This window comes from Cucurbita pepo, chromosome 3 (genome assembly GCF_057944985.1).
Source record: "Cucurbita pepo subsp. pepo isolate OVF chromosome 3, ASM5794498v1, whole genome shotgun sequence".
NCBI classification, from domain to species: Eukaryota; Viridiplantae; Streptophyta; class Magnoliopsida; order Cucurbitales; family Cucurbitaceae; genus Cucurbita; species Cucurbita pepo.
The window spans coordinates 3,723,054-3,748,946 of NC_141800.1; the positions used below are offsets into that span (position 1 = coordinate 3,723,054).

At 35.8% G+C, this 25,893-nt stretch overlaps 4 protein-coding genes across 9 annotated transcripts; 3 read left to right on the forward strand and 1 right to left on the reverse strand.

Moving 5' to 3' along the window:
* Positions 1-165: 165 nt before the first annotated feature.
* Positions 166-1,277, forward strand: LOC111791764 (uncharacterized). 2 transcript variants are annotated; one of them, XM_023673234.2, is made up of 3 exons: positions 166-623; positions 710-774; positions 959-1,277. In XM_023673234.2, exons 1-3 carry the CDS (start codon positions 218-220, stop codon positions 1,136-1,138), a joined length of 651 nt encoding a protein of 216 aa, XP_023529002.2. In that variant the 5' UTR covers positions 166-217; the 3' UTR covers positions 1,139-1,277. The 2 variants fall into 2 exon arrangements, with proteins under 2 accessions (XP_023529002.2, XP_086978877.1); XM_087122751.1 differs by having other exon boundaries at positions 962-1,277.
* Positions 1,278-1,437: 160 nt separating this feature from the next.
* LOC111791696 (putative inactive shikimate kinase like 1, chloroplastic) lies at positions 1,438-4,447 on the forward strand. 4 transcript variants are annotated; one of them, XM_087122090.1, is made up of 4 exons: positions 1,438-3,211; positions 3,342-3,468; positions 3,924-4,002; positions 4,185-4,447. In XM_087122090.1, exons 1-4 carry the CDS (start codon positions 3,156-3,158, stop codon positions 4,220-4,222), a joined length of 300 nt encoding a protein of 99 aa, XP_086978216.1. In that variant the 5' UTR covers positions 1,438-3,155; the 3' UTR covers positions 4,223-4,447. The 4 variants fall into 4 exon arrangements, 2 of the variants coding, with proteins under 2 accessions (XP_086978216.1, XP_086978215.1); XM_087122089.1 differs by having other exon boundaries at positions 1,438-1,670; positions 2,108-3,468; XR_015420258.1 differs by having other exon boundaries at positions 1,438-3,839.
* A 3,196-nt stretch (positions 4,448-7,643) lies between these two features.
* LOC111790711 (uncharacterized) lies at positions 7,644-12,169 on the forward strand. Its single transcript, XM_023671734.2, has 6 exons — positions 7,644-7,966; positions 8,666-10,310; positions 10,404-10,655; positions 10,846-10,926; positions 11,075-11,668; positions 11,854-12,169. The coding sequence occupies exons 2-6, from the start codon at positions 9,117-9,119 to the stop codon at positions 11,905-11,907; spliced, it is 2,175 nt and encodes a 724-aa protein (XP_023527502.2). The 5' UTR covers positions 7,644-7,966; positions 8,666-9,116; the 3' UTR covers positions 11,908-12,169.
* A 5,596-nt stretch (positions 12,170-17,765) lies between these two features.
* LOC111789803 (phytyl ester synthase 2, chloroplastic) lies at positions 17,766-24,154 on the reverse strand. Of its 2 annotated transcripts, XM_023670497.2 has the most exons (14): positions 23,365-24,154; positions 23,080-23,131; positions 22,895-22,950; positions 22,443-22,601; positions 21,935-22,039; positions 21,444-21,544; positions 21,206-21,327; positions 20,404-20,512; positions 20,174-20,304; positions 19,567-19,936; positions 19,306-19,419; positions 18,492-18,577; positions 18,284-18,393; positions 17,766-18,193 (listed from the first exon to the last, which is right to left on the reverse strand). In XM_023670497.2, the coding sequence occupies exons 1-14, from the start codon at positions 23,807-23,809 to the stop codon at positions 18,003-18,005; spliced, it is 2,151 nt and encodes a 716-aa protein (XP_023526265.2). In that variant the 5' UTR covers positions 23,810-24,154; the 3' UTR covers positions 17,766-18,002. The 2 variants fall into 2 exon arrangements, with proteins under 2 accessions (XP_023526265.2, XP_086978955.1); XM_087122829.1 differs by lacking the exon at positions 21,935-22,039.
* Positions 24,155-25,893: the final 1,739 nt, after the last annotated feature.

A 25,893-nucleotide genomic window follows, 5' to 3' on the forward strand; every position in this document is an offset into this window, starting at 1 on the left:
TTAACTAACTTGACAACGGTAAAATTGGGAGGAATCATTAAAACTTCCATGTATACCATAGAAATTGTGAAGAACAAGTTTGAATCGCACATTTAGATATATCCATTTTTAACCTGTTTTTGCGATGATGTTTGTGTGTTTTTCCATGCTAGATTTTAATAGACGTGAGAGAGTAACCCCTTCATTTTCCCGACATCATTTCCTTCGACTCCTCTCGATGGGTTGCGGAATCTCAAAGTTCGAACCTAAGGAGGTAGTCGAAGCAACTGCCGATTGCCCCCACAATCCTCCTCGTTCCCACAAGTCTTCCACCACCAATTGCTTCACCAGTGAACCCAAGCCATCGGTTCAAGAAGGATCTACGATTGAGAAGCAGTCTCGAAAAGGTAATGGCTCTTCTCGGGATCGAGAGGTGGCTGGGGAGAAGATGGTGAAGATGAGTGTGAATGTGAAGCGAGAAAAAGTAGAAGAGGACGATCGACAAATGGAAACAAGGACTCAAATAAATTTTGAAGATCCTAATGATGATCAAAATTATCGTAAGATTTTTCGAGGAGGATCGCCGAGTTTTAGGGAGTATTGCATTGGATCTAAATCGAGATCAAGGAGTATAGGAAGTGAAGGTAATGTACTCAACCAATCAATTTCAAACTCGGGTAACGACATGGTCGTTGTGCTTACAATAACCATTGATTTTATTCTGCAACAGATAACTACGACGGAGATCATGGCATGTGGCCGAACGAACGAACGCTGAATTTAGAAAAGGAGAAGGTAGTTTTCCCGTTTTCAATTTCTCTATTTTACGTGCCGTGAATGACGTTTGAATAAAAACCTATTAAAACGATGAATAAAAATTGAGAGTTGAGACCCGAACAATCCTGCATCACTCCGAATCATCATCTTATTTACTCTCGATCTTGTTTATTCTAATGGATTTCTATTTCGAATCGAATAGAAGGAAGAGAGAAAAGAACGAAGAGGAAAAGGCACGAGAAAGACATTACGTCGTGGAAAATCAGGTGAAGGGAGGAGTTTATTGAGTACTTCACGTGGTCGTCACCAACAGCAAAACGACAAATTTTCTTCTTTGGATGACGATACTTCTAATAAGCATCTACGTGCAAGAGCGTCTTGATTTCCTTCACACGTATACAAAACATTTAATTTATTTGTTCATTCAATTTCATTTCATATACCATTTCATTTTTTTTTTTCTACCAAATGCAAACGTCCTTCCGTGTAAATCATTAATAAATTGCAATTATTTTTTAAAAGATACTGTGTTCTTACATTATTGATATGAACCAATCCATCAAATCATGAAAGATAAACTTCAAAGATAAATTGATTCCTGAATTCGCTTCGTGAAACGTGTTAGATGAATACGACTTTCCATGATAGCTCTGACCATTTCCTTCCCTACCTTAGAGAGCATTTCCTTCCCTTCCTTAGAGCGCGCTTGTCATGGCGACGACAACCTCTCCACTAACTGATCTCCAATTCAATATCCACTTTCGAAAAGTTGAAGCAATGGCTTTGAATTCGAGCTGCTTCTTGTCCCTGCCGTCCTCTGTTCGTCGTAATCACGGAGTTCCACTTCGTATTTGCTTACCTCTTTTGCATTCTTCTGCTATTCGGCGCAGCAGATCTTTACGGAACTGCATTCTGTGAGTTCAAGTTTTGTGTCCATTTTTCCCTGTGGAGTAACTTTGTAATCTGTTTATGTTTCATTTTTCTCACGACGGTGCGATTTCTTAAGGTGAATTCATAGAAATGGATTTTGGATTTTCAATAATGAATTTTCGTCCAGTTTTGTTGTTTTTGGTTTATGGTGGTGTTTTTGCTCTCGGATAGTGCAGTTCTAAGTTCACTTCTCATAGAATTGGATTGCAAGGTCATGATGCTATTTGCTTGTAAATTATGGATGCTGTATAGCTGGAAATTGAGGTTGATCGATGAAACAGAACCTTAGTTGGAGAGTGGAGTTAAATTGAAACCTAATTCAGCTTAATAAAATATATGTAAGAATAAGAACCTAAAGGATGAATTGTATAGTTTCAGTTTCATCTCTCTTTACTCAGCGATTAATTTTGGCCTTTGTTAGATGTGGAGGCGATGGTCACTCCTGATGATCTGTCTCTTGAAGTGAAGGTTAGACATCGTTTCTGTAGCCTCAAGTTTCCATGTTATAGTGAACTGAATTCATGGAAGAAACATAAGTTTTAAACCTCAGAGAATCCTTTTTGTACTTCTTTTTCGCTCTGTTTAAGTCTTGTGTCCTGATGGTGCATTTAGATTGGTTCTTGTTGGCTTCATTTTTCTCGTAGCCTGAACAGTTTATTTACATTGCTCAGTTTGAATTCGAAAGAACGAAATGAATGTTGCTACTAAATTGAAAGGAACTTCCATCTTTCTCGTGGGCAAGCACTGATCTTCTATACTGAGGCAATTTAGATTTATGACAAACTAATGTATGAAACTATTTGATATGAAGGGATCAACAGCTCCATAAAAACTAAGTTAGCCAAATTCCTGGCTGATGGGTTGAGATACTATTACTTCGACAGGTACTCATAGAGGTACTTTTTTTCTTGGCGTGTGGTATTGTTCTCCTTCCTGTTGCTAATTCTGAATTTTCATGTCATAAACAAATGCATATAGTGATCGTTTAGTTGTGGGAGCTAGTGGCGGTGAGGCTGCTGCCGAACTTTAGAAGCTAAGTGATGAAAAAGGTTTTCGGGCATCTTAGGTAGGTTATGCTTTGTTGTATCTTCTCAGAAGTTATTTAGTCAAAACTGGCAGTTTAGTAGCACCTTTTTTTTTTAACTCCGTTTTCTAGATTTTTGTACGTGAGGACACATATTGAATGTCCGTTGAGAATTATTGGGGGGAGTCTCACATTTGCTAATTAAGAGAATGATCATGGATTTATAAGCAAGGAATACATCTCCATTGGTACGAGGGGTTCTTTGGGGAAACTAAAAGCCTCTATGAGAGCTTATGCTCAAAGTAGACAATGTCATATCATTGAGGAGCGTTGTGATTTCTAACAAATACATCTTTCATATAATGCTCAATACATACTAGTAACAGCCACAGGTACCTGACATGCCATTTTGTTCCAAACTGAAGAGTTAAGACGACTATCTTCTATGGGTCGACTAGTTGTGTGTGCTGGAAATGGTGCCGTTCAGAGATCTACTAATCTGTATGAATGTTCAATGCTTAATTTTTACTGTTTTAGTGCACATATTCTTCATGGAAAAATTTCCTCGTGGTTCAGGATGTGTTCAAATTGCTTATGCTCACGTTGCTCTTGGATATCATTTCGCATGCAGGGCGCTTTTGAGGCATAGCATAACGTTCTGGATTTATTTACCCCTACAGATGATAGCAGAGGAATTTGCTGTAGATCGAAGCCAACTTCCAGTATTTGATGTATCCAATTCTGGATCTTATGGTGAGGTAATTAACGGTTTGGTTGAACTTGAATGTGGTTTCCAACATAGTTTTTGTAAAAGTTGAAGCCACCACTAACAGATATTGTCATATTTAGACTTTTCCTTTCAAGCTTCCCCTCATTGTTCTAAAACGCTTTTACTTATGAGAGATTTTCACACCTTTGTAAAAAATGTTTGTTCCCTTGTCCAATCGATGTGAGATCTCACAATCCAACCCCTTCGAGGCCCAACATCTTCACTAGCACACCACTTAATGTCTAGCTTTGATGCCATTTGTAACAGCTCAAGTCCACCACTAGCAGATATTGTTCTCTTTGGGTTTTCCTTTTCGGGCATTTTTGAAGCTTTGAGACGAGTCCTCGATATTCTATTGAGGTTTTGAATCTCACCTTTCTCGTAGGATTGATCTCAATCCCTAGACATCCTTCATTCCTTTGGCTAATCTTGTGTATAACGCAGGTGCTGGGTCAAATAACTTCCCAGAACCAAAAATTAAAAGATGGCTATGCCACGGCTGATGCTCCAATATCACTCCAAAGTATGTGATCCTGATCCTTCCCACACTTGCAATATTCAAGGTTTCATACATATTCTGGTTTCTAAAATCTCATGCCTCGGAGAACTAGCGAGTAATTTAGGATATGATGCCTTCAATGCTGTCACAACCGAAGACATGGCTTTGGAGGTATGTATCCTTACAATTCTTATACTTGCCTACAGGGGTGGAACATAAATTTACGGTGAAATTACAAATCTAGTTTGATTGTGATGTCGTGGTTGGGGAGGAGAACAAAACACCAGTGTGGAATCCCTAGCAGACTCGTTTTAAAGCCTCGAGGGGAACCCCGAAAGGGAAAGCCCAAAAAGGACAATATCAGCTAGCGATGGCTAGCGGTGGATGTGGGCCGTAACAAACAAATTTAGTTTTTAAACTTTCAAAGGTATTTAATAAATAATCTCCCACCTTTTAATTTTGTACCTAATAGATCATTCAACTTTTAATTGTGTGTTTTATAGGTCTACGATATATTAAATTTTTTTAAAAAAATTCATTATATTAGATTTAAAATTGAATTTTGTATTCATTATGACCTAGTAGATCTATGAATTTAAAAAGGGTACTGTCGTGGGTAAGGTCTCGGGTTTTAACATCTAGTCATTGCATGTTCGAATCTTCAAGTGAGTGAGTCTAAGAAATATTTGATCGTAGGTTAAAAGTTAAAAAAGTATTTTGATTTTGATGTGCAATGGGAGGAAGGAGATGGGTCATAGGCTGTTAAAAGTAAAAAGTCCATGACGAGGAGGTAGAGGCATGAGGGAGGCATTTGCATCAAAAGACACACAAAAGAACTGTGCCTAATATGACAACTGGGTGACATTGTTTTACCACTTTGCAGTAAAATATTTATTTATTTTTAACTAAAAAAGGTTAAAAGTTTTATATTTATTGAACTTTATAAAAAAAAATTCAAACAATATATATATATATATATATATATTATCCTTTTATTCGATTTTTATCAAATTAATTTTAGTATGTGTATTAATGCGTTAATATAAACGTATTTCAAGTTATATAAAGACAAGAATAATATTTAAATTTAATAATTTCCAAAACACAATAGAAATATATTTCTAAAATGTATTAAAAAAAAAAGGCTAATAGACACTTTTTTTTTTTTCTTTTTAAAAGTTTTAACAATAAATTAAAATTTTTATTGAAATTATATTGAGACCAAAATAATATTAAACTCGAGGTGGGGACATGTACTAAAACATATACCAAAGGATGGAAAAGACACAATTGGCCTTTTAACTAATTTACAAAAAGGATAAAGCAAAAATAAAAGGCTTAAACAAATACAAAGAGAAACAAGGTGCTTCTTTTGTAAGTGGTTTCAACTTCAAAAGGTTGGCAAGTTTTAATTCTTTTGTTTATTTCCCCTCTTTCACTTTATGGTCAGGAAATAATTAAAATATTCCCTTTTTTTTTTCTTTTTTTAATTAATACGTTGAATTATCCCTAAACCTTTAGATATATGCTATTGAATTCTTAAAATATATATATATATATATATATATATATATATATATATATATATATATATATATATATATTTATTTATTTATTTATTTATTTATTTATTGTAAGAGATAGCTAAATTTTTAATTTTTTGTTTAATAAGTTGAATAATTTTTTACTTGGAATTCTTAATTTTGTGTCGAGGTATTTTTTAAATTGTTGAATTAAAAATTTAACCGCTAAATTTTGAAATTTATGTCTATTTGATAATTGCACTTCCAAAATGTTCGATGAATTCATAAACTTGTAATTTTGTGTCTAAGTTTCTTGACAAATTCTAAATTTTTAGAATTTTATTAGACATGAAATTCAATATTTATGTCTAGTAAACTGGTTAATTTAAAAAAATATTAAATTTATTAAGATAAAAAATTCATATACAAAATGATTTTATTAAATACTATTTAAAAACAAAAAAAAATTAAATTTATAATTTGGTCTAATTTATATAATTATTCTGTTATATATACTATGAAATAATTCGAAATTAAAGAGTTGGATACTGATATTTTAGGACTAATAAAAAATATAAATAAATATCATCCATTGGTTTTTTTAGATGCCATCCATTAGTCATAATATATTCAAAAGTGAAACCAATTTATTTATTAATTAAATTATTTTATATAAGATAATTAATATACAAATGTCTTAATCAATTTAGCTGTTATAAACAAACAAATAATAATTTAAAAAATAAAAATGAAAAAAAGAAAAAGACATCAATGGAATGTGTCAATCTTTTGGGCTATTTGTTCATTTATTATGATGACCATCCACCTAAATTCTCTGTTTCTTCTTGTTCAAATTAAATCTATTTACGAGTTTGAATAATATTAAAAATAATTTTTTATTAATATATATATATATATATATATATATATATATATATATATATATATATATATTAAAAACGGCAAAATTACAAATTTATTTAAAAAACCACCATTTTTAAAATATTTAATAAATTTATAATTTTTTAATTTTGTGTCTAATAAATTCTTCATATATTATTTTATTTGTTTATACTATTTAGACATAAAAATTAATATGTTATTATTTTTAAAATAATATTATCTTAATATTATCTTTCACTTTTAAAATTATTCTTGAGATATAAAAATGGTAATAAATTTAGAAGAAAATTAATGTGACGATAAATTAAAATAAAAATATTTAAAAAAAATGAAAAGCTATAATTCTTTTTTTTTTTTTTTTTTTTGTGATTTAATGTGTTATTATTGAAAGGGTAAAAAAGTAAAAGGACCATGTGAAATAGAGTTTATTTTTACCCACCCCACTAAAACAAATAAATGGTCTCATTCCTCAAAGTTGACCCAAATCAATTATAAGCCTTTGAAAATTCCGAAAAGACACTCAAAATGGATTTTATTTTTATTAAAAATAAAATCACAATTTATAATTTATCTTACACGTAATTAATTATTAATTAGGAAAGTTAGTATAAAAATTTAAATTAAATAACTTTTATTAAATAATGAAGTCAAGTTGTTCGAGCATTTATTAAAATATTAATAAGTAAATAATTTGTCATTTTAAAAATTTAAAAAAATTAGTATTTATATTTTTTTATAAAGCTTTTTTTTTTAAAGAAGTGCGTATATTTGAGCCTAATTCATAACGCCACAAGGTGAAAATGAACAAATGTTAGGTCGACTTATGGAACATAAGCTCGTTTAGTCGGACGACCTAAATATAAAGACAATATTAGCGGAGAATTCACCCGACGACTAGAAACACGACAAATAAGTTTTGAAAACTTGCTCCCATATAAATGATGGAAGTCATTCATTTAAAAAGGTACGTTATATTACTTTAGCTCGTCTCAATACTGCATGGAATTTAATATTAATTGAAGTCCGGGTTGAACACTATTTATCGTGTTGGACGAACTACCTCGTTTGAAACTACATATCAATAATTATTATTTAATTAATATTGATAAAAATTATAAAAAAAAAAAAAAGTAATTTGAACATTTATACGAAAATATAAGCAAATAAAAAAAAAGAATTTTAATTTAAAATAAAAGATAAAAGAAATGGGATTTGTAAGAATATTAGAGCCTAAGAAATGGCGGTGGCAAAGTTGGGATGGGGCGATGATGGAGATGAGATGACGATGGCGTGTTTTGGGATTATAAACATGGGAGAGAGAACAAAATTTAACTCATTTTCCCCTTCGCCTAATACCCATTATCACTTCTTCCTTCTTCTCCTCTTCCATCACCATTTCCAGTTGAACACCCCCTTTTCCCTTTCTCTCCTCCATTTTCTCTCCCATTTCTTGCTGTTTCTTCTGTTTAATCGGTGAATAATCGGGATTCTCGATCTGGAGGTGTTGATTTTTGGTTCGGAGATGATTTTTCTCCTGGATTCTTTCACCCGACAGCTAATTGGTGCGTCTTTTACTCGAGATGTTTTGTTTCGATTTTCTCTTACTGAAACGTTAAGTTTTTGTTTCTGTTCATGATTTTGGGTGATCGAGCTTCTGATAACTTTGTTTTTAGTTTTTGTTTGGTCATTTATGTGTGCTGCTGAGGAGCTGTGGTTTTAGACTTTTGAGTTTTGATGGAAATTTCCTTCGTGGTTCCTTTTTTCTGGCTGTGTTTCTTCTTAATTACTGAAGGATGGAATAGCTTTAAGAAGAGGAACAGAGAAGTAATGCTATTGCGTTGAATGGATTATGGATATCGTACAAGTAACTGCTCCTTTTTCGAATCATCTTCCTGTTAGACGTTTTGGTTGTTCGATTCTGCTTTTTGAGTTGGTGTTTATTTATGAAATGGACAATCTCGTGTAGATCTTTACTTAAGAAATGCTTTGTTTTGGTGTAATGGAGGGGTTGTGAATTTGTTTCTTTTTGCTGTACCGTCTCTGGTTCTTCCGTTGTGTTCATATATGGTGGATTCTGCATTTTGTCCCACATTCTTCCAGTAGATCATATCTTGATGAGTATCGAAGAACGTCGACGATCATCTTGTCAGTTATAACCATTAATTACACAGAAAAAAATTGTGCTGCTATAGAGATGCAAGGTTAAAGTGAATGTGTTAGATTTTGACAAAGGGACTAATCATTGTTCATATCATTTTCAGGGGTGCTTACTCGTTCCGTTGGCAATGACGAATTGTATGTCTTTGGATGTCGATTTGAATGGAGGTCGGAAGAACTTTGCTCATTATAAACTTTGGATATCCCACATCTGCTTGATTTTGTTTACGACAAACTCCATGAGCATGGATGAGGGTACGGCTAGATCATGGATACATTTGGAAGATACATAGCATTGGCTTATATTTAGATCTTGGAATTGTAATTGTTTGGTTGTTCTTCTTTCATCAGGGTACAAATAAGCATCAGTAGTTAAGAATTTAAAACCGTAGTGCTTTAAGGTAGATGATCGTCCATTAGAAACCTCGGTAGAGTAAGGCTCCCTCAACACGCACTCGGAAGGAAAGAAAATTTATATATGTAATTGAAAAAAGAGAAGGAACCTGAGTGAAGTCCTATTTGAAATATACGAGTTAGTTTCTTGAAAGATCGACCATGGGGTTGCCACAAGTCCCCATCAGTGCGAAAACTGAGGAGGTACCAGCAGGCTCATTGAGCATGTTTCTGCAGAGTCCTCCATGTTTTAACGATGTGAGTTCCTGCAATTTGGCTGGAAGCTGTAATGGAGGCTCGAGCAGGTGTGATGAGAGTACACCGTACTCTTCCTCCGGGGATTCCGAGAGAAACTTCTACATGGAGCTTCCAAATTTTCGTGGGAACTTAGCTATGGTTGGTGGGGGATTTGAAAACGCTTCCAATTATCATGGACCGAAAATTGGGTCTATGGATGATGGTTGCTGGCTTAACTCTAAATGTGGACGAGATAGCCATAAGCCTGTTGCTAGGATAGTGGGATTCGTGTCGGGGGAAACTAGTTCTAGAAAGGATGAAAAGGTAGCCGAGATTAGGATCAATGAACATGAATCCAGTGGTTCAGCAGTCAGAAAACGGCTGTTATCTCCACTGAGCAGCATGCTTTTTCCAGACCAGTTTAAGGGTGACCCATTGGACACTGATAGCAGAAAAACCGATTCCTCGATATCTGAAAACTCAAGAACTTCTGCTGCTGTCCATGATTTTAAGAAAGCTCATGTTGGAAGCAAAAATGATTTTACCTTGCAAACCGGATCTCTAGCAGGCTTATTAGAACAGAAAAAATTGCTGTATGACAGTGGTGTCGTGAAATCAGTCGTTTTAAGTGTAGAAAATAAGAACTCTCTTGCTCGGGACGACATTTTATCTTGTCCAGGTCACGATGAACTCAGTAAGTTGAGTTGCATAAGAACCCACGACGTTTCTGGAAGTCTATCTCCTGAGATGGTGTCTATGGGACCTCTTTCTCTGTCACCTCTTGGTCCAAAGATTTCAGAGAGAATGAAAAATGCAGGAAGATGCAGAAACATCAAGAAAGAGAATGTCGGTTATCATTCACTTCTTGGCGATATCGAAAAATCTTATGAAGAGGAAATGAAATCGTTTGAAGATGTTATTTTGGCGAAAGAGTTTCGACCATCCTCCTTGGAAGGTTCCAAGAGTGCTCGTTGGATTATGTCTCAGGATTCGGTCCCTACTTCCCGGAGCATGCGCTTTGTTAGAAGTTTGAGTGGACTTTCTGTAAGGAGATCGTTGGTTGGTTCATTCGAGGAGTCATTATTATCCGGTCGATTCTTATCTGGCAAACCGTGTCAGGTTAGTATTCTGCTGCATAATTCCAGTTCTGAATTGATGTATAAGATTTTGTTCTTGACTTGATTACTTGTTACTTATGCATTATATACACAGCAAATTGATGGTTTTCTGGCTGTTCTAAGCATTACTGGAGGGAACTTCTCACCACATTCCCAGAAGCTGCCATTTTCAGTAGCAAGTGTGGATGGAGATCGCTTCTTACTATATTATGCATCCATTGATCTTGCTAAAAGTTCCTTACTAAACAAATATAGAGATAAGAAATCCAAACAGGTTCCGAGCAACGATGAGTTGCAAACGGTGAAGAGCCGTCTTCGGGTTCCTACGAAAGGGCGTGTTCAACTGGTAAGTTGGTTAGTCCTTTTCTGTCGAGATACGAATCGAATTGCATGTTTCCTTAGTGCTTGATTGATGTGATATCTAAATTGTAATGCAAAGTTGTGCACGTTATGCATTCGATACGTTAACTTGGCTGCAATTAAACGAGCATATGCGAGTAAAGAACGATCTGTATGATTTAGTTTCTTTTTCACAGGTTCTCAGCAATCCCGAGAAGACTCCCTTGCACACGTTTCTCTGCAATTACGATTTGAGCGACATGCCTGCTGGCACTAAGGTGGTGAATATTAACCTCGATGCTGCTTTTCGTTTTCATTTATCATCACCGCTCTGTAGTGTTCGATATCGAACTGATGTTTTTGACGTTTTTTTCTTTTTGTACGACTGTCTAATTTTGTTCGTGTTTTCTGTGTTCTGAAAACTAGACCTTCTTGCGCCAGAAGGGTACTCTAGCTTCCTCCAATGCAGCTTCTATGCAGTCGAAAGAAGGGAAGGTCGACCACGACAATAAAATGGCGGATAATTTGATATTAGCTTCCCAAAGAGGTGATACCGATGTGGCTAGCAAGAACATTACAGAAACCAATGGAATTATTACTGGACACGGAAGGGACAGTGCGAAAAATGGAAACAGACGAAGAGAAGGCTCTGATAACGGGGACGGGTCAGAGCGGTTTTTCGATAACCAAAAGACAGATGCTACTTCTCTAGGTGTTGAGAATCAGTACCAGAGGGGGCCTGATCAGAAGGATGGCTACTGGGTTGATAATTGCTGTGAAAATGACAAGAAACTGAAGGTCAATGAGAATCCTGCTGGCGCTCTCCGCTACGCTCTTCACCTCCGTTTCCTTTGTCCGTTACCAAAAAAATCTTCTAGATCATCTCGGAAATCCAAATCCGAGCCAGTCTCCGAGCAAAACAAGCCTAACCTGGATACAGATGGTGAAAGAAAATTCTATCTATACAACGACATGCGGGTCGTCTTCCCTCAACGCCATTCAGATTCCGATGAGGGCAAGGTAATAATGGTTAACCAGTAGCCTCCTCCATTTATCTACGTCGTTTTGCATCTCGACACACACACACACACACACACACGCACGGATTCAGCTTGAAGCTGCATACATATGCTGATATCTTGGCTGAGCTGCTATTACTTATCTGTCTGTTTGTTCATTCTTTTTGCTCTAATTTGTGATGACAGTTGAAGGTGGAGTACCATTTTCCAGATGATCCCAGATACTTCAGCATCAGCTGACATGTTCTTCTCCCAAGCTCCAGCCAAGGCAAGGTTTGTTCTTCTCTAACATACCCCTTAGTGTACATATTTACTGTGTTTTCTGTCATTTCCATTTCAAAAATGGCTTAACCCACTTCCCATTATCCTCTGTATATTATCTCCTACATGTTGAACAAAGTTCTTACCTCTCCCTTGCTCTGCCATTGTTCCAACCAGACAACTTCAACTGAAAAACAAAATTAATGAAAATCTCTCAAGTTATGAATGTAAATTTATTAATATCAAATGTGTACGACGGTAAAAATACATATCGATGAAGATAGTGTTCTTTATTTATTAGTGTGCAACTCCAACAATCTCTCGAATAACAAAGTAGAGGATTCTATTGACATGAATACGTTAAACGATAAAAGTATGAGTATATCTTTGGGTTCTCTCTCGAGAACAAAAGAAAGAGGCTTTTGAAAGTTCTAGAATGTTGTCTTTTGATTTCTTTTGTTGAAAAGTTCCAGAATAGGAGAGAATCCACCTACACCAGCCTGTTGGTGCTCTCGCGAAACCCTAATATATTGGTTTGATATTGTCTTGAACCCACCTACGTGGGCCTACTGGTGCTCATGAGAAAGCCTAAGTCGATACCAAAGATAGAAACAACCACCCTATATACTAGTTTGATATTATCCATTTTGAGTGTAAGTTTTCGTAATCATTGAAATGTTTTTTTTAGGTGTTTTTAGTGTGAATTTCGACTATATAACCTATTTTTTAAAATAAAGGAAATGCACTAAAAAATTAAAAAATCATTTAAACCTAAGGTAATGTATGTCGAAACTCTCAATAGAACATGTGGTTACAATTAACCATGGTTGGGTTCTATTTCTTGGGACAATTTGGGCCGAAAATACTTTCAAACAAAGCGGCCCATTTACAGATTAGTCTGGACCGAATCCAACTTATGGAGATGGGCCGAGCCCAATGTGTACAATCAGAAGGCCCACCATTAATTTTTTGGAACAATTTAAAGTTAAAAATAAAAATAGTAATAATAATAATAATATAGAGAGATTACGTATTGAATTGAGTTGAAATTTGGTTATAATTTAAAGGTCAAGTCGACATGACGTTTCATTATAAATTCCTTGATCGCTTACGACAAACAAACAGAAACTGGGATTTGGCATTTGCAGTAACAGAAAGGTTCATTTTATTTATTTATTTATTTATTTTAAAGAATAAAATTTAAAATGTAAAGCAAAAGCGCTTTTAACCAACCAATTACAGTGCCGTCGCGCAGCGCAGTGACCGCAACTGGAAACTGCTGCGCTGTACATTCCACAAAACGACAGCTGTACAGTGATTTTCCAATTTAACCCCTAATTCCATTTTTTATTTTTATATTTTATATTACAATCCTAATCTTCAGATTTTACCGAAATTTTTTACTAATTAAAACCGTAAATTTTAACAAATTAAAAAAATAATCAAATATTAAAATTTTATTTTCGAACAATTCAAGGGATAAAATTGTAATTTAACATTTGAAAACTTATTAGAGATTCCAAAGGAATAAATAAAACTGAGAAATTTTGTTAATATTTATTATTATTATTATTTTATTATTATTATTATTGGTGTGTAGATGTCGGACATAGCTCTGTCTGCACTGGATTGGATAGTGCTACCACTTCCTGTCCTTTTATCCAAATCCTCAACAAACTATTCTTTCTTATTTCCCTTTTTGCCCTTCTATCTTTAAACTACTACTGCTTTTACCCATCTTGTTTTCAATTTATAATTTAACCTATTTACTCCATTACTTTTAATGTTATTTATTTATATATACTTTTTTTACCCAATCTAATTTAAATAATAATTTCAATTCCAATTTCTACCACATATTATTTGACCATTTTAATATTCTTAAAATAATAATTTCACTCATCAAGGGAATGATCATGTGTTTATGAGTAGGAAATTCATTTTAGTTGGTATGAAATTTTTTGGGAAGCCCAAACAAAATGGCGAGAGTTTATGCTCAAAGTGGACAATACCATATTATTGTGAAGAGTCGTGATTTCTAACAGAAATCTCTCCTTAGTAGATACGTTTTAAGATCGTGAGACTGACGGTGATATATAACAAGTAAAAGTGGTACAATTACAAATGATATCAAAGACAGATACCGGACTTTGTGTCAGCAAGGACATTGATTTCCAGGGGAGGTGGCTTACAAATGGTATCAAAGCCAGACAGCTTACGAATGGTATCAAAGTCAGACATACATCAGATAGTGTGGTGTGCCAGCGGGACTTTGATCTTCAAGGGGAGTGGATTGTGAGATGTTGTTACAAATAGTATCAGAGTCAAACACTAGACGGTGTGGTGTGCTAGTGAAGACTTTCATCTCCAAGGGAGTAGATTGTGAGATGTTACAAATGGTATCAGAGCCAACCATTGGACGGTGTGGTGTGCCAGTGAGGACGTTGATCTCAAGGGGGTGCTAAGAGTTTGAGCTGATACAAACGGTATAGTATGTTAACAGTGATTCGTAACGGGCCAAAGCAGACAAGATGCATTGTGGGGTTAACATATACCACGTCTTGGCTCGGCAGATATATTGGGTAATATGGTATTTCTCGATTCTCTCTCCCGATAGAGATATTCTCTCTTTTGCTCCAACAATTGGAGACATCTATGAGGGCAATATTGTCCAACCTAGATAAACAAATCATTGGTAATATCATTCCTCTAATCAGTTTTGCTCTCTTATATACATATATATATATCCCCAGTTTATCCATCTTTGTGGTTAGCTCATTTTCTCTGGTTTCTGAAAGCTCTCATCAATGGCGGACCCAGCCATTTACGACTTCCTTACCCAAACAACAACCGCTTCAAATTCTGCACCCAAAGCTTCCAGAAAGTTCCAGTCTCAATACTCTTCCTCTCGCATTTTTCCGTGCCTTTACTGCCCTCGCAAATTTTACACTTCTCAAGCCCTAGGCGGCCACCAAAACGCTCACAAGAGAGAAAGAGCCGCCTCTCGTAAGGCTTTCGCCTCTGAAATTCTTCATCTCGGTTCGCTTCCGCCGCCGCCACCGCCGCCGACGACGGCTCACCACCATCTTCCGCAGCCTTACACGGTTGCTCCAGCTCCGACTCCGACTCCGACTCCGACTACGACTCCGGCTCCGGCTGATTTTCTCGGCCAGCATTGGTTTAATCAGAATCACTTCAGTGCTAACACCACCACCACCACCAACACCGCCTCCGCCTCGCCGGATGCTCTCTCTCCGAACGCCGATACCGCCGTTGAACATGTAACCATCGATCTCACTCTTCGCTTATAAATCTCCGGTACTCTTCGTACGATTCTCCGGCGGCTGTTTGTTTTTGTTTTGGTGGTTCTGGAATTCCACGGCGGCGGACCGGAGTCCGTTTCCTTTTTTTGGTTTAGTGGGAGAGATGTGAATATTAAAGACACGTGGCGGTTTTTGTTTAGTGGTTGAAGTTGAGAAACTGTTAGGACAATTAGAAGATCTCTCTATGGAATCGAATGCTATATTTTCACTTTTCCAATTTTTTTTTTTAATTTCTTTATATTTTTTTAATGGTTTTCTCATTTTCTTTTAAATATATTTATGTATTTATTTCATATTTCCAAGTTTCTATTCTATGAGTGATTTTAATTTTTTAGTTCATTTTTATTTGGTTCAAAACAGCGTTCGTGTTAGTAGGTCTTTTTGAAAACTGACGCAATGACATTTGTTTTAAATACAAAAGCTCGTATGAACCAAGATCTAGCTCTATCTCAATTGGTTAAATCGGAAAGTCGCTCAAAGATTTTATGTCATAATATTCAAAATAATATAATATTTTCATCCCAAAATGGGAATAGTTCATTTACACTTGGACCGTTAATTTATGATTCTCATTTCGGGACAAAACCCCTTACATTCTCAATAATTTTTGTTTGTAAAGAGTTAACCGTGTTCGTTACATAATTAAATGAAAAGATATTTAGTTGATATGAGTTTTAAGGTTAATACGAACATATCTTAAGAGTTAAAGACATTTGTTCATCCTCATGAGGTCGTCATCATTGAATGAATTTTCAATATTTAGAAGAAATCTTCATATTTTAGGTTTAAAACGATTTTAATTCTTAAACTTTCATTAAATTAATGATTTAGTCATAATAATTTAATTCTTAAATTTTAATTTATAACTATTTAATTTGTAACTATACTTAATTCCTATCCTAATTTTTTTTTATCAAAATTAAGTGTTGCTTCTTTAATTATATAATAATTTAATTTTTATAGTTTAAAAACATATTTTTGTTCATAATTAAATTATTATTTTATAATAATTTTACGATTGAGGCGTGCAAATCAATTTAAATATTAGAAGAAACCAAAAGAGGGAAAAGGGCTGCGGGCCTTATAATTGCATTTTTTTTTGCTGAGCAACGAGAAGGCTAGATCTCATGCACAGAAAACCGAAGCATTTTTTACAAGGGTGTGAAACTTTTTCGTAGAAGATGCGTTTTAAAATCATGAGGTTGACGGTAATACGTAACTAGTCAAAGTGGACAATATTTGCTAACGATGGATTTGAGCTGTTACAAATGGTGTCATAACGAGACAACGTAGTGTGCAAGCGAGGACGTTGGGTCTCCAAGGGGGGGTGGATTGTTGATCCCACGTTGGTTAGAGTGGAAAAAGAAGCATTCCTTATAAGGATGTGAAAACCTCTTCCCAGTAGACACGTTTTAAAAATGTGAGGCTAACTTTGATACGTAACGAGCCAAAACGGACAATATTTTTTAGGCTAACTTTGATACGTAACGAGCCAAAACGGACAATATCTGTGAGGCTAACTTTGATACGTAACGAGCCAAAACGGACAATATCTGTGAGGCTAACTTTGATACGTAACGAGCCAAAACGGACAATATCTGTTGAGTGTGTTTGGGTTGTTACAAAGACATTACCGAAGAGGAAATGAAAGGCTATCGGTCTCCTACACATTGATGAGAATAATGGCTACTAGGGAAGATTTTTCCTAAGGCTCTTTTAAGTTATTATGAAGACAAGGTAAAAAAGAATCAGTTTTCTAGCCAATATCTGTGAGGCTAACTTTGATACGTAACGAGCCAAAACGGACAATATCTGTGAGGCTAACTTTGATACGTAACGAGCCAAAACGGACAATATCTGTGAGACTAACTTTGATACGTAACGAGCCAAAACGGACAATATCTGTTGAGTGGGTTTGGGTTGTTACAAAGACATTACCGAAGAGGAAATGAAAGGCTATCGGTCTCCTACACATTGATGAGAATAATGGCTACTAAGGGAAGATTTTTCCTAAGGCTCTTTTAAGTTATTATGAAGACAAGGTAAAAAAGAATCAGTTTTCTAGCCATCCAAACTGTTAGATGAACAGACTCTCCACAATGGTATCATATTGTCCACTTGTATGACTTTCATCCAACACCTCCCCTCGAACAAAGTACGCCTCCCCTTAATCAAGGCTAGACTCTTTTTCTTTTGGAGTCTTAGTCATTTTTTTACGATGCCTTCGAGGCTCACAATACTTTGTTCGACATTTGAGGATTCTATTGACATGACTAAGTTTAGGACATGACTCTGATACCATGTTAGATGAACACGACTCTCGTCAATGGTATGATAATGTACTTTGAGCCTAAGCTCTCCTGGCTTTGTTTTGGGCTCCCAAAAAGCCTCAAACCAATAGATATAGTATTCCTTGATTACAAATCCACGATCATTCCCTAAATTAGCGGACATGGAACTTTCATCGAACACAAACATATCAATTCTTCTATAACTAAGATTAAAAAAAAAACAGATAAAATCAATGATATCTGATTATTTTGCAGTTAAAGCAAGAGTGATAGATGAATACAAGGTCTCCACATTAAAGGCTTGTTTCTTTTCCTCAGGAAATGAATAAAAATTGCATCCACAAAATAACACTATGAAAAAATCCTAATAACAACAGACATGGACTATAGTTCTTACCTGAACAAGAAGAGCACCAAATAGGCCATCAGGGTCAGCTTTTCACCAACAAGCATGGAACACTCAGAACTTAAAAGTAGGAACCTCAGACGTAAACCCATGCTTAGCTTGATAAGCTAGACGAGGCCATAGCTGCCTGTAAGGATCGTGTTCTCTTTTACTTGTTAAGTATGCAAGGCAGTTCTCCACCTCACCCTTTACTTGAAGATACAGTTTGTGAGCGTTTTCTCTGTCTCGTAGTTCCTCTTTCCGCCCTTTATATGTTCAACAATTGAAGTGTTTATCACAAGTTAACCCAAGCACAACATCAAGAGAACAAATTCTTGTAGTAAACGTAAACGTACCTTCGGTTTCGAATGGCTTTCCGAAGTAATAGTAGAATCTTCCAGGAAGTTTAGGGAGAATTCCGGGGAAGTGGACATCTTGGTTTGCAACCTCGCCATGCACATCAGCCCTGTCGAAACAGAGATCATTCAGAAAAATATCCGAGCAAGAAAAGTGATATTGCGTTTACGAAGAGAGAACGTTAAAGATGACGAGAACAAAATGAACCTCAATCTCACTGCTTCGTTGGTTAGTTCTTCTATTCTTTTTTTAAGGACTGGGATTTTCATCTGATCTTCATAATCAAAAACCACCTGTGACAAATGAAATCGAAAGAGAACATAATTGAGAAAGAGCATGTGGGAACATTTTGGAGCTAAAGCCCACCGTTAGTAGATGTTGTTTATTTTGGCCTGTATATATAGTCTCACTGCTTTTAAAACGCGTCTCCACTAGAGAGAGGTTTCCAGGAGTCGATGTGGGATCTTACAATCCACCCCTCTTGGGGGCCAGTGTCCTCACTAGCATACCGCCCGGTGTCTGTCTCTAATACCATTGTAACAGCCCAAGTCCACCACTAGCAGATATTGTCCTTTTTGGAGTTTCCCTTTTGAGATTCCTCTCAAGGCTTTTAAACCGCGTCTTCTAGGGAGAGGTTTCCACACCCTTATAAAAAATGATTCGTTCTACTCCCCAACCGATGTGGAATCTCACAATAATTGTAAGATTCCACGTTGGTTGGGGAGGGGAACTACGAATTCCTTATAAGGGTGTGGAAACTTCTCCCTAGTAGACGCGTCTTAGAAACTGTGAGGCTGACAGCAATACACAACGAGTCAATAAGGACAATATATGCTAGCGGTAGGCTTGGACTGTTATAGGTCTAATGATGCTAGTATAGCTACTGTGGCCAAATCCTTTGAATATATAGATGACCAAACACATGAAGTTATCAACTTCTCTGGACCCGAGGTAGGGAAAAGAGAAAGAAAGCGAAGGATGATTAAAAAAAATGGCAGGTTATGGGAAAGGAGGAGCATACTTCACCAATATCATCTTCTCCCACAACACCAAAAGGTACAATTTTGGCTCCAAACCGAGCAGCCATCCGAATAAACTCTGATTCCTCAGGCCAGAATAGTCTATATTCTTCTCCCTATATAGAAAGAGAGTCAAACAAACGGTATGTTTTGTATTGAACAAACTCATTCTGAGAATTAAATTCGTGTCAACTAAACAGAAGAAAACTATGGATGAAACTTGAGAGAGAAAACTAGTGCCTTCAATTTGTCAGTCAAGTTACCTTTCGATGTAGAGCCTCACGCATGCCCCCGGGATATAATAAGACATGAGCCTTGGAAGATAAAAGTTTGTAGAAGTTCTTGGCAGTGACAGGAACTGCCCCCATCATTCTAAACGAATCATAGGTTGCTAAGTCAGGTAAACTTCCTTCCTTCATTTTCATAAATAGCATAGGATGTGCCATCCCTCGTAAGATTATGTTCTTTTCTTTGAAGAACTGGCCTACCATGGGAGCCAATTCGAGTCCCAATAGCATATGATACCCAACCAAGAGGACAGGACCTTCTTCAGGAATACCTGCGAGTCCCCTCACAATTTCCCCATCTTCTAGAGTTGAAAGCAGCACAGGACTAGTTGCAAAAGTTATAAAACTACAAAAAAACGAACTTGTTTATAATGATTGGTCACTAAAATTTTCATAAATTAAGCAATAGATTCTGAAACATCATAAATTATTCTTAAAATTCTCAAAACCAACAAATTTGATATCACAATACCTTCACGTAAGACAGTAAACTATAGGAACTGACTGGCACTCTCATCGTTATCAGAATAGAAAATAAGTGACAGAAAAATATTTGTGCAAGTTTGTGTCGAAGTGTAATCACCTAAAGTTCTCAAATATATTTCTGACTTCAGCAGCCGACGGTGGGATGAAATCCGAAACATAATCCACGTATTGTGAACGTCGATAGAAACCAGCACCCCTGATTGTAGCAGCCAAATCAAGACCATCCTCCTGCCATGCATTCACTAGCAGAATTATGTTATTTAATTATCATAAAATATTAAAAACTAATCTAAAGCTGAGTTCTATACAAGGAAAATGGTGTCCTACCAAGAAAAGAAAATGGCCATTGTTGGAAAATCTTCGAATCTCACATTTTGGCAAAAACTGATGAAGCCTTCCACCTTCCTCGATACTGGGTAGCAACTGATCTCTGCCACTGTAAAGACAAAATAATAAATCTTAGACAAAGAATGCAATGCACAAGCAAACATCCGGCATGGATGCTTCCCCAAAAACATGACTACAAGATATATAATGACCATCTTTCCACCACAGATTATTCAGAGGCTAAGAAATATAATGATCATCTCTCTGTTAGGAATCACGAACCTCCATAATGGTATGATATTGTCTACTTTGAGCATAAGTTCTCATGGCATGGAGATGTATTCCTTACTTATAAACCCATGATCAACCCTTTAATTAGCCAATGTGGGACTCGTCTCCCAACAATTCTCAACACTCTCCACTGTATATTGTTCAGAGGCTAAGAAGGATTCTGGGTTATACTAATACTAAAGTTCAACCATATCCGAAGAAACACAGATTATTGGAGGGTCGGTGGGCTTAGAGATGTCAGATAAAAACTTCGATTTCTTATCCAAAATTCCATCAATACTATGGCTAACTATCTTCATTCCACAGTGTTAAACTCTAAAATGATACCAGAACTGAACTTCATTATCTGAAGCTACTAAACAAATTGGTGAAGCAAGGATGGCTTGATAACAGAATGGAAAGAAATAACCAATCCTTAAGAAAGCGGAGGCTGCATAGAAGCTAAGCAACATACAGAGAAAAATTCCCTTAATTATTGTTAGAATAAAGGATTTTGAGTTGAGATATAGACCTGCAGAGTATCAGAGTCTGAGCTCTTACAGCATGGAGGCATGAGTTAGAATCCGCTGAAGCATGTTTAAGCATTTTAAATTTCCAGTTGAGTGTTTCTACTGGTAAAATATCAGCAAGAACCTGCAACATCGATCATTAGCGTGAGCATCGTTTTTAAGAAGATCCCATAAGTTTCTATGGAAATATTATGTTGAGAAATGATCTTTTATCAGGTTGCTATAGAGCTCTCATCTTACAGAGAGGTGAGAAGATAGAGCAGCAAGATCCTGTGATAATTCACCAACTATTAGCTGCAATATGACTCCCACATCAGCCAATGGCAGCCTAGAAGCATCACCTAAAATATATGTTGCCGTCACTTATTTTATAACGTAAACGATCATCACGAAATACCAATAATTAAACATGATCCTTCAGAGCACGATCACCTCGAGGTCCAAAAGCTACATTCTACAGATTTGAACTAGAAATCTTTTCAATTCATTCTTTAACACCAAACTTTTGAAATCAGTTGCACGAGAATTATATTTCAAAGTACAATTTTCCCATCCATTTGAATATAAAGCAGCAGTTTATGCTTTTAAAGGCATACCAAACACCCAACTAATGGTCATCCTATTATGAATTGAGAATCTGAAAAATACTATCAACTTACCAAGTGGAAATGATGTACGTATTTCAACCAATAAGTACAGAAAATAAAACGTGAATCACAAGGAAAGAAAACCTTTCAGTAAATTCAGTATGTAAGGGAGGCTAACTTGCAATGATTCTGGCATGAATTCCAACAAAGATATTACAGGTTGTAATGGTGACTTGCTGAAACAAGTAGCTGCCAGGGGACAATAAAAACGAACTATTCAGTAGAGAAGAGAAATACATACATTACACAAAATTACAAAATGTTGTGCAGTTCACTTTGAGAATTGCGTTCATTCTTGGTCATTGAGTATCCCAATTTAGCTATAATGTAACGGTCAAAGCCCACCGCTAGTAAATATTGTCCGTTTTGGCTTGTTACATATGTTAGGGAGAGGAGAACGAAACATTCCTTATAAGGGTGTTCAAACCTCTCCCTAACATACACGTTTTAAAACCTAGGAGCTAAAGCAAACAATATCTATTAGCTATGGGTTTGGGCGGTTCAACTTCAACATCAGTCTACAAGGGTCAGGAAGTTCATTTCATGCAATCATAGAGGCAAAAAGACTCAGTAAATAGTCCATTGAGCTTACCAGGATTAGACAAAATCAATACAATGTCGATATGTGGATTGCGAGCAGCAACACACAGAGCAAGGCATGCTCCCAAGGATTCTCCAGCAAGATAAATTGGTTTGTTTGGTGAATGTTGATGCTCATTCTTTACTGTTTTCTCGACCAACTTCATCAATTCTGCATTTACAGCAAACAATTCAGTAAATCTGCCAATATTGCAGAATTTCCCATTCAATCTCGCATTATGACAGCAAACAATTCAGTATAACCAATACAGATTTCTTAATCTAAATCGACCTTTGTTGAGACACCTCAATTTGAATCATCATTGCCCAAGATGATGATTCTTTCTTTTAATTGATAGATCCATCACTTAGTGGGAAGCATTGTAGTTCAATTAGTAAAGTAAGCTTAATTAGATAATCATGGACTCAAATCCCTCATTACAAAGTAAGCTTGCTGATAATCACCTGTAAATGGCGTCCGATCTCTGACTGGAATATGCAAGCACCATAGGTCGAAAATCCTTGAATGAAGGCAATAAAAATCATCGGAAAGTTAGCCGTTACTGAACGTTTCCTTCGATTCGTGTTCGAATCCAATTTTGATCAAAGTGAAGGATAATAAGACAATAAGTGTAAAGAATTTCGCATACTTCCCGAGCTTCTCATGATGCTTGATGAGTCCAAGTCCAACGCCATCAATACCTACAGATTCAAATCATAAAGCGATCAAACGATAATCAATGGCAAAAATGCCAGAAGAATCCAGAAATACAGAGGCGTTATACAGAGTAAATGAGGAAGAAATCAGCGATGCGTTCTTTTCGATGAAAATAAGTAGTCATTCTAAGAGATGAGCAGAGGATTTGGCGCGTGACACAAAAATGTGATACGAATAACGAAGTAACAATCGATCCAAACAGGAGAAGAAGACCAACCAGGCAAGAACAGAAGCAAGGGAGAATTATCCATCCGAGAACCGCATTCCAGCGGCGAGAACCAGCGAGGAGGCCCACCGTCCGATCCAATCAATTCAACCGATTGTTCGAAATAATCCTTCAAGCTCCGCCGGACCTCCGTACCTTCCCAACCCGAGTTGGACGGACTTTCTTTCTCAGCACCAACTCCAACAATCTCCGTTGCAGCATGTTCGTAAGTCTTCTCAAACCGACCATTACCAAACAAATCACTCACCGACGAGGTTGCAGTAGTCTCTGAGGACGACGAAACAACTTGGTCCGTGGAAGTAGTAGACACAGCAAATCGCCGAGCATTATGGATCGCAATCGAACCGGATTTAAAACTCCCATTGGACCACGTCCTATCCCGCCGGAGAGATGAGAACACAGCGCCATGGAAAACACAAGCTCCGGTGGCGGCCATGGAGACGAAACAAACTTAGCAAGTTTCCCGCCCCAAAACGGAATGAGAAGCGTCAATTGTCAAAGACAGTGGGAACAACAAAATCAAAGTAGCAAGTTGAATGGAGAAAATGTGGGGGAGACGTGGTAAAAGTTAAAAGAGGATCTGCGGTGACCGGAAAGTGGTGATGGCGACAACCGCGGCGGTGCGGTGGCGGAGTGTGGAAGTACAGAGTACTCTGGGGAGTTCGCAGTAGGTGTTTGTTGAAAATTGGCCGTTGGACTACTTGAGTTCAGACACGAGGGTGGCTGTGTGGTGGCCGGTGGCTACGGAATGGTCGGCAATTCCGGAATTGGAAAATAGGAGAGTTTACTACTCTGTGACGCACCTCTATTGCTTCCTTTATGCGCTCAATTTGTCAACTAATCCATTCAATTTTAATTTTATTTTATTTATTAATAATCACATGCTTAAAATTTTAAATGTTATAATTTATTTCTCATCAAATAAATAAATTATATAATTTTTTTAATCTTAAATAACGCCAATATCCCACTAAATAAAGATAAAATTTAATATTTATATTATTTCAACATCTACCTCGTAAGTGTATGTTCAGCCGTTGGTTCTATTTATGATTGGTTGCACAGTCACTCGATCCATAATTACAGGTATGATTTAGTTGGTATGACACAAATTCTCGGTGATATGACTTGAAAACTAACTACCTCGGTTAGAGCGGAAACATTATTTATACAAAATTTAAATTATAAGTAAATAAATAAAAGAATAATTATTTTAAAATAGGAAATTTATTTTTGATAGCAATCAGACATCAAGACATGAAATTTTAATTAATTATTTGTCTCTTAATAATAATAATAATAATAATAATAAGGACAAATAATTAATTAAAATTAGTGCTAATTTTTTTAGGTATATATATATATATATAATATGTTAAATTTATATATTGTTTTCCACCGAAATTGAAGAACATAACTCAATTTTTTTTAATAAAATAAATATATTAATTAATACTATTTTAGAGTTGGGAAAATATGGACTTTTTTCAATTTAGTACTTATACAATGACATTTTTGCATTAAAAGGGCTCTACAAGCATTATTTCTCCAGAAGCCCCACAATTTCGCAATATTTGCAAGAATCAAACATGAATTCCTGGATCAGATTCGTCTCTTTCTCTATTTAATTGAAGCAAGACATGTGACAAGTTTTTAATTTTATCTCTATCTTCTACCATATTTTACTCAAATTAAAAAATAATACATTCTTTTTGTTTATGTTCGTGTAGGGACTGGTTTTTGAACTGATTCGACGTTCGCTGAAGAAATTCTTTCTTGGGTGAATTTGGATACCGAACATGTATAAACCCTCTCTATGATCTAGAAAACCGACACACTGACCCTATATCAGTCATCGCACGCGTTATCAATGGAATGATTAGCTAATCTTGGTCTGTGAAGGCTTTTTCCCTCGGCTCTTCAATCCTGATATGGAAAATGAATCAAACGTGTTTTTTTGTTTTTCGAGCGCCTGCTGGTATTAAAAAAAAAAAGGTTTAAATTCCAATTTGCCCCTCAACTTTTAAATTTATTTTTGCAATAACGTTAAAAGTTGAAGGGTATAACGGTAATAAACCGCAGAAAGAAATTATATATTTTTCCATAAATTGTGGAATTTGCCATGTTACGAAACATGCAACGATTCACAAATATTATATAAATTTAATTGTAATCTTGAAAATTAAAATATTCCCATCTTTATTTAAATATTATAAAAGGAGTTATTTTAATAATCATCACGTGGTTGATGTCTCGGTACAATTTGGTCACTACTATAATAAATATTTTGAAATACTATAATTTAAATTTTTAAATTTGTTCAAGGGTAACCTAGGGATGCATGATTAAATTAATTTTTAAAAACTTGGTTAACTTATAAATTCAACCTTCCAATATTAAATAGTTAAATCCCTAAAATTTGATTTTTTTTTTTTAATTTGTACAAATTTGAATATATATTATGTCAAAATTATAATGATTTAATTAGTGGTGTTCTGTTTTAATGTAATATTATCGTCT

Bases quoted from the DNA above. Each gene is read 5' to 3' on its own strand.
- LOC111791764 (XM_023673234.2), top strand. From the start codon at position 218: ATGGGTTGCGGAATCTCAAAGTTCGAACCTAAGGAGGTAGTCGAAGCA. The intron at 624-709 runs GTAATGTACTCA...ATTCTGCAACAG, and splicing joins AAGGAGTATAGGAAGTGAAG to ATAACTACGACGGAGATCAT. The intron at 775-958 runs GTAGTTTTCCCG...CGAATCGAATAG, and splicing joins TGAATTTAGAAAAGGAGAAG to AAGGAAGAGAGAAAAGAACG.
- LOC111789803 (XM_023670497.2), bottom strand. From the start codon at position 23,809: ATGGCCGCCACCGGAGCTTGTGTTTTCCATGGCGCTGTGTTCTCATCT. The intron at 21,545-21,934 runs GTTTTCTTTCCT...CATATATTTTAG, and splicing joins CATACTGAATTTACTGAAAG to GTGATGCTTCTAGGCTGCCA. The intron at 18,578-19,305 runs GTATGCTCCTCC...CATTTGTCACAG, and splicing joins GAGAAGATGATATTGGTGAA to GTGGTTTTTGATTATGAAGA.
- LOC111790711 (XM_023671734.2), top strand. From the start codon at position 9,117: ATGGGGTTGCCACAAGTCCCCATCAGTGCGAAAACTGAGGAGGTACCA. The intron at 10,311-10,403 runs GTTAGTATTCTG...TTATATACACAG, and splicing joins TATCTGGCAAACCGTGTCAG to CAAATTGATGGTTTTCTGGC. The intron at 10,656-10,845 runs GTAAGTTGGTTA...TCTTTTTCACAG, and splicing joins CGAAAGGGCGTGTTCAACTG to GTTCTCAGCAATCCCGAGAA.
- LOC111791696 (XM_087122089.1), top strand. From the start codon at position 3,184: ATGGTGCCGTTCAGAGATCTACTAATCTGTATGAATGTTCAATGCTTA. The intron at 3,469-3,923 runs GTAATTAACGGT...TGTATAACGCAG, and splicing joins ATTCTGGATCTTATGGTGAG to GTGCTGGGTCAAATAACTTC. The intron at 4,003-4,184 runs GTATGTGATCCT...ACTTGCCTACAG, and splicing joins TGCTCCAATATCACTCCAAA to GGGTGGAACATAAATTTACG.